We start from the raw sequence: 7,272 nt of genomic DNA, 5'->3' as shown, positions 1-7,272 counted from the left end.
AAATTTGATAATAATTCTTAATGGTGAGCCGTAAGAGGTTTGTTGTGGATTGTACAATTTTTTTCTTGAATATTTTTTTTCTACAAAACCACCGATGATGTCGATTTTTCGTTTTTCCAAAATTAATTATTAACTACCTGCTCACCCTGGCTCCGGCTGTGTGAACTTATTTATTATAAATCTTCCAATATTCTACAGTATTAATTATTATTATGCAAATCCGAGCAGATACAAAACCAACAAAACAAAAAATTATCAAAATCTGTTCAGCCGTTCTCGAGTGGTGTAACTTACACAATTTTTTTTATACGAGGAATAGATTTCTGCGTGAAGGTAATGTAACCGTGTTAACAATTTTACGGTGACATAATCATAGATGGAAGGGAAAACAAATACCTATTTTTTTTTATTAAGTAATTATGTATATCTCGTAGATTCTAAAATGTCAGTCCATATGTCTTGAAGTAAATAAGGTACATAATCAAACATAGATATTGTAGGTTTGATAGGATAAGTAAATTACTAAAACTAGCTTATCGCCCGCGGCTTCGCCCGCTTTGTCTAAAACCTAATAAATTATATACTAAAACCTTCCTCTTGAATCACTCTATCTATTAAAAATAACCGCATCTAAATCCGTTGCGTAGTTTAAAGATTTAAGCATACAAAGGGACATAGGGAAATAGGGACAGAGAAAGCGACTTTGTTTTATACTATGTAGTGAAGAGGAAAATACGTAATAAAACTGCAGCATGATAATAAATATGTACATTTATTTGTTTTGATGTTGAAGATAACATTTTACGGAACTCTAAAACTAAAATTACACGAATTTAAATAGTTTAATTACAATAAAAATTAAAAAGTACTAAAGTTCAAAGAACCATAATTTCAACTAATACGATATCTATCTCTTTCCATCACTTAATAATATACTTAGCTAGAAAGAGATGGAGGGCTGAGTTTTTGAACAAACCAAGGAACGCTATTCATCTCTCTCTAACACAGCACTTAGATGAATGACAGAAAAGATTAGATATATACAATAAAATATTTTGAAACTTCACTGTTCAACAGTGAACAAGAAATATTTACTTTTCGGAAAAACTCATTTTGCAGAAAACACATGCAAGAACATTAAAAAATAAAAACCAAATAAATATACTCATTGATTTAACAATTCATTAGCTGTCCCGTAAAACATCTTTGGAAAATAAAATATAATCTCATTTGTAATGCTAAGAAATTTTGTGCTGAACGGAAACTATTTCTAAAAGTAATTGCTTCATTTACTGAAATTTTAATCTAATTTCATCTAAAAAAAAAAACTAAAATTCCCGCCAAACAAAACGTCATCTGTCAAAATGACATGACGTATGTCAAACTTGAAAATTTTTTTTTTTCGATTTTTCAATAATTGTAACAGAACAAAAAGATATCTTTATTTATTGTAAATCTCAGCATTACAAATGAAACGTTAATTAAATAATTATTGCGCTGCCGACGTCGCTGCGTGCTCGCGATGGTCCCGCCAGTGTCTCTCGACGAATTTCTTTATATACTTGAACGATTTCGAATCGTGTTCTCCTATTACATTCTCTACCTGGAATGGAAAAGTGATAAAAATATCTGAATAATAAATTAAATTTAATCTCATAAATAATATGATTTTGCTGTATGTTTTTTTATCGTTTACTAGCTGTGCTCCGCGGTTTCACCCGCATTGCTCCTCTCTTGTTGGTCCTAATGTGATGATATAATATAGTCTATACCTATAGCCTTCCTTGATAAATGGGCTATCTAACACCGAAAGAATTTTTCAAATCAGATCAGTAGTTCCTGAGATTAGCGTTCAAACAAACAAACTCTTCAGCTTTATAATATTATAGTATAGATTCAGCCGGGGTATAAGTATAGCATCCCTCGGTTTCACCCGTGTAAATAAGTTTTTTCCTTTTAATCCTAATAAAATATCAGAATAAAAAGTAGCCCTAAGTTAATGCTTATTATAGTGTCTATCTGTCAGTGAAAGTCCTGTCAAATCGGTCCAGCAGTTACAGAGAATAGTCGGAACAAACACAGACAAAAATTGTATAGATTAATTTTCATAGATAATTATTACAGTGTAATCGCACAAACAAGAATTAATTTTTTTAATATTTTCAAATTATTATTTTAAAAAGTTGATTTATCTTTACTCAATAGCTTAACTTTCAATACCAGATTATTATTAAAATGCACTTAACCAATTGACCATTTTAACTATCATTAAGTGCACTTAAGCAATTGAATAATCACCATTCATCAGCCATTTTCCGAGAAATTCAGTGACAAACTCACACACAAAATAAATTTATTAATACACAAGTACATACTTTATAAGGGGGTGTGATGGTGACTTCGTTATACACTCTTATGCTCTGGCCGGCCCACGAGACATTGTCTATCACTCGAGCGATCGCGAGGAATAGCCTCTGACCTTCTGGGTCTAGGCAGGCGGAGAGCGCTGATACCTGCAAATGAAATATATGTTTACAATGATAGTATAAGTAAAAAGGTTACCAGCACAAAATTCGATCTTCAAAAACGTCACACTTACACACACAATGAGACGTCAAAGTGAGCTGGCGTGATTCAACTATTGTGAGCAAAAGAGGCAACAATGGAATAAGGAAAAAAATTAAATGATATTGCATTGAAAATAGCCTTTTAGTTATAGTAAGTAATTGTTGAACAGTTCAGAACAGTTTTTCAACATTATTGGTAGAAACTATGTTTAAATGTTGTTGCTTCTCAGACAAGAACATTTCATAATCAACTACAACATGCAATGCTGCCAACTGCACTTTGTTGTTAAAAACTGACCACTCATGCCCGCTTAGGCATTTGCTTTGCTTGTGGATGAAAATTGTTCAAATTGGCACAATAGTTTAAAAAAACAACAATCAAACCTGTCCTCTCTGTAATATTGTTCTTTAATTTTATGTTTAGTTTTCATATAAAATAAACTACACATGCAAATTCTTTGAGTTTCCAAAATCAGTTTTCTCTATAATTCGGCATAGTAAATACAGGTCTTAATATATTAAACCAAGTACCACACACCTAGCTTACTTTTCTATTCCACCAATTTATGAATAGTCAATGCTTTTACAATATTTCCAATGGGAAGAAACAAATGTAATCATGACAAATCGATTACTATGATAAAATACTTTCTAAGATGATCAGATTATTATGTTGTCTTAAGTGAAAGTATATTTTTATATAATACTAGCGGTCCGCCCCGGCTTCGCCCGTGGTACCTACATGTTTAAACTATCCTATCTCTCAAGTTGGATCGAACTGCACATGGTGTGCGAATTTTATTATAATCGGTTAAGTGGTTTAGGAGTCCATTGAGGACAAACATTGTGACACGAGATTTATATATATCTGTGGTATTTGGTACGTACCACTTAAGTGCAAAATGGTGATTTTTGAGTATAAGCGTTTGAAAGTTTTCACGGTTGCCACCCTGTTGCTACAGATCGGAATAAAATCTTGAGTAAAACAAATTTATGGTATTTAAATGTTTATTATGTTCAAGTTTTGAACACTTATAAAAAAAATAAAAAAAATGTTCTAGTTCAAGAGTAATTGTTACTTAACATGTTTGTACCAAAAGAAAAAAATGTGAAAATGATGTGAAAATGTCTAAAACGTGTGTACTTAAGTGGATTAGAGCATATTTATTTCTACTCTTAATTAGTATTTATTCCTATTTTTACCTTAATGGAAAGGATTTTTCATTTTTTTTCGACGGAGACATAAACAGACATTAAAAAACAAATATTATGGGGAAACGTCTTCCATACAAATAGATTTAACCTTATATAATAACAAAAACGAATAGGAGTGTGATTTGCCACAAATAAGTACCTACACATAAAAAAGCCAGGAAATTTTGTGATTTTCGTGCAATATGCAATTCTCTAATGCTCTCTCTACAAAGTAAAATCCTAAAAGTAGTGTGTGTGTGTGTGTGGTTCAGAAGTCACGGTAGTTCGCTTGCCTGCCGTGCTACATGCTGCGGGATCGATCCCATCAACCGACATGTACCAATGTGTCTTTTTCGGATGCATAAGTAGATTCTCTAATAACCAGAGATACATCTTCTATAACAAGAAAACATCATCATTTCTAATAACAGAAAAACATCGTGATGGAAACCGGGATTTTAGTCTGAAATCACCAACCAGCAGTGAACAAGCGTGGTGATTACTGCTCATGCCTTCTCCTTGTGAGAAGATGCCCTTACCCTGCAAATAGTTACGAGCCACCACCACCACTACCACTACAACATTCATTCATAGTCGTCATCACTGTCACTGAAAGTCATAAGATTGTTTCTAGTTGGACCATGAGACAATGATTTGAAATAATCATCATAAATTGGATCACTTATTGGCAGGAGATCTAAGAGATCTTTGAATTCCAGAGCATCGATATTGATAGGCTCATTAGAGGCCAATGGCAAAGCCACTTCGGAGACTTCTCTCTTTTCTCAGTTTTCTTAAACCAGAAATACAGAAACTCTTCATTTTCACTCAAGGAGTATTTAAAATCTACGTCATTAGACTTTTCATACAACAACCAGAAAAAAAAGTTCTAACCAAATATAGTTTTGTCTGTTGCAGTATTTCTTTTGATAAAATGAGTAGGTAGCCAATAGTTTCGAAACTGGAAAGAAGTCAGATTCATTCATTAATTTTACATCATGGCGATTGCTGATCATTTTCATTTATCTCGGGGAACGGAGATGGTGCTGTTTCTTTTTTGAATGAATCTTTCAATATCTGCTTAACAAGCAAGATATTATACCGTTTTTGACCTGGACAACACTGAATATAAAATAAGCTACTCTACTTCTTCTGCCAAACCGTTAATAAAATGCTATAAGCATGATGCGATTTCATCCGCACCTCTTTGAGCACCTGCACCTTCATACATAACATAATGGAATGTTCGTTTAGTAGTAACTTTGCGGATTTTTAAATTAAAAGTCCAAAGTTTCTTTTATAAAAGGCTACAGATGCAGTTAAATTTGGAATCTGTAAACAAACAGCTTTATCTTTTAGTTTCATAGTGAAATGTTGCCTTATGTTCCGATCTTTAAATCGATTTAAAGATTGGTAAACGTTTCTGAACACACTAAGTCTAAGAGATCTTGCATCACATGCATGTTTCTTTATAGATCAGTCCAGGCTTCGGACCTAATGTCTGAAGATTTAAATTATGTGCCAAATAACGTTATATTTAAATACGGGAGAAGACCTGGTAAGTTCACAAATAATTTTATTTGATTTGGTACAAATAAGATAAGTGATGATAATAATTATTCAAGTTTGGTCTAATTATGTTAAGTGCTCTTACGTTGTAAATGGCCGTTCGTTGATTGAGTATTCGTTTTAAAAGTCTATGTTAAGTTATATTAATATATTTGTATCAAATAAAAATATTTTTTTTTGTACTTAAGGGGTTTTGATACAACCTATTTAAGGTATTTCTACTATCAGTAGGCTTATGTGACATAGACCAAACGAAAGAGGACGTTTTTATCAGTATAGATGGCCAGAAAACAAAAAATGGCCATTTTTGCACTTACGAGGTATATACCAAACACCACAGATATTAAGACTAGCTTTCCGCCGGCGGCTCCGCCCGCGATTTCATAGAAAAACTCGCATAGTTCCCATTCCCGTGGAATTTCCGGGATAAAACCTATCCTATATTACTCGTGGATAATGAAGCTTTCGAATGGTGAAAGAATTTTTAAAATTGGTCCAGTAGTTTATGAGCCTATTCATTACAATCAAACAAACAAAGTTTTCCTCTTTATAATATTAGTGTAGACATAGTGGTCAATTATTATTGATATTACAGATTTTATTCTTTAGAAAGCTGAATGCAGTGTTCGTCTACATAAAAAAGTATTTAAAAAGTATAAAATTGATTGAGTTTGATCCATAATAAATCGATGTTATTTAATTTATAAATCAATGGAACAAACACATTTTATATCACAAAAACATCGTATCTTTCGTCATTTCGAACATCATGTAACATTTAAGTTCGTAAAAGTCATTAAATCTTAATGGTTATGTATTGCTTACCAATCTGCGTTTGTTTTCTATCGAATTTCTAACTCGTGTGTTTAGCCTGTGCAAATTGAGAGATTGGGGTGGCTCTGGCACTGTAGTGACTTCCTTTTTAATCTGCACGTCGCTCACAAGCGATAAATTGACGATATTTACATCGTGGCGCTTCGGATTACCACTGGAAGAGGGACATTTCAGTATGAGCATTTTCGTTTGGGGATCAAAAGCTAACACTTCACCCTCGATTTCTTCATTGTAACACGTCCGAGTCGCAACTATACTGCCGATAGTGAAACAGTCAGACACGACTGTGGACATTTTTTTGTTAATTTAGAACAATTTGTTGTGTTTAAATGTTTTGTTGTAACTTCTAATTTCTATCCGCCATGGAGTGATGGCAATATCAATTTTAATGATAGGTTTGGAAGTGACAGTGAAGGGATGGTCTAAATAACAACAGATAACAAAAAAGTTGTGTTGAGTTGCCAGTTCTAAAAATAATTGTCTTTGATAAATATAAAAAAAGGTTTTTTCAGCAAGAATCTTAGCAAGAACGGTTTATTTTATTTTATGGCGTAGGTTTTGTATCGATTATAGCGTAAAAACGTAGATAAAAGCCTTTTAATGAATTAAATCCACGCTAATTCTTCATTATCATTCAAGTTTTTAAAGTGTTATTTATTGATTTCATATATTTAACACAGCGCTTATGCGTTTATAAACAAATGTTGGGATTGAATAATTTTTAGTTTCCTATTTCCCGCGGTTTCGTCCGCAGGGTCACCAGAACTGAAACAGATGTAGCCTGCGGTATTCCTGCGGTAAAAAAAATGTCTAGGTATACTTATAACATCTCTTGCCGATTTAGAGCATGGTTTAATGCTTTAAGGTTGCCGAACACAAAAATTGAAGTTGTGATGCGAAAGAAAGACAATAAACAACCTTTTACATGTATATTTAATAATACAACTAGCAGTAAAAGCCAGGAACATCAAAATCCTTTTAGTAGACTTTGTGTGAAAAAATTACATCCATCCTCTCAACGCTAAAACAATTCGTCCTGTGAATTCGTCGCTATGTACCTATACGATTTATGTTTATTTTTCACGCTTTATGAATCGATTATGGGAGG

The 7,272-nt window shown here is 32.8% G+C and overlaps 1 protein-coding gene across 1 annotated transcript; it reads right to left on the bottom strand.

The window, feature by feature from the left end:
- Positions 1 to 753: 753 nt before the first annotated feature.
- On the bottom strand, positions 754 to 6,572 carry Lsm12a (LSM12 homolog a). Its single transcript, XM_090118715.1, has 3 exons — positions 6,156 to 6,572; positions 2,376 to 2,513; positions 754 to 1,603 (listed from the first exon to the last, which is right to left on the bottom strand). The coding sequence occupies exons 1-3, from the start codon at positions 6,456 to 6,458 to the stop codon at positions 1,490 to 1,492; spliced, it is 555 nt and encodes a 184-aa protein (XP_089974841.1). The 5' UTR covers positions 6,459 to 6,572; the 3' UTR covers positions 754 to 1,489.
- Positions 6,573 to 7,272: the final 700 nt, after the last annotated feature.

The sequence above is a fragment of the Colias eurytheme genome, chromosome 31 (assembly GCF_061535395.1).
Source record: "Colias eurytheme isolate Ceu_HAF_F1 chromosome 31, ilColEury1 Martin Lab GWU primary, whole genome shotgun sequence".
NCBI classification, from domain to species: Eukaryota; Metazoa; Arthropoda; class Insecta; order Lepidoptera; family Pieridae; genus Colias; species Colias eurytheme.
The sequence above is the reverse complement of the archived record's forward strand: the minus strand, read 5'-3'. Positions and strand labels throughout refer to the sequence as shown.

Coding starts and splice junctions, on each gene's coding strand:
- Lsm12a (XM_090118715.1), bottom strand. CDS start 6,458: ATGTCCACAGTCGTGTCTGACTGTTTCACTATCGGCAGTATAGTTGCG. Junction 2,514..6,155: donor TAGAAAACAAACGCAGATTG/GTAAGCAATACA, acceptor TTTCATTTGCAG/GTATCAGCGCTCTCCGCCTG. Junction 1,604..2,375: donor CCATCACACCCCCTTATAAA/GTATGTACTTGT, acceptor TTTCCATTCCAG/GTAGAGAATGTAATAGGAGA.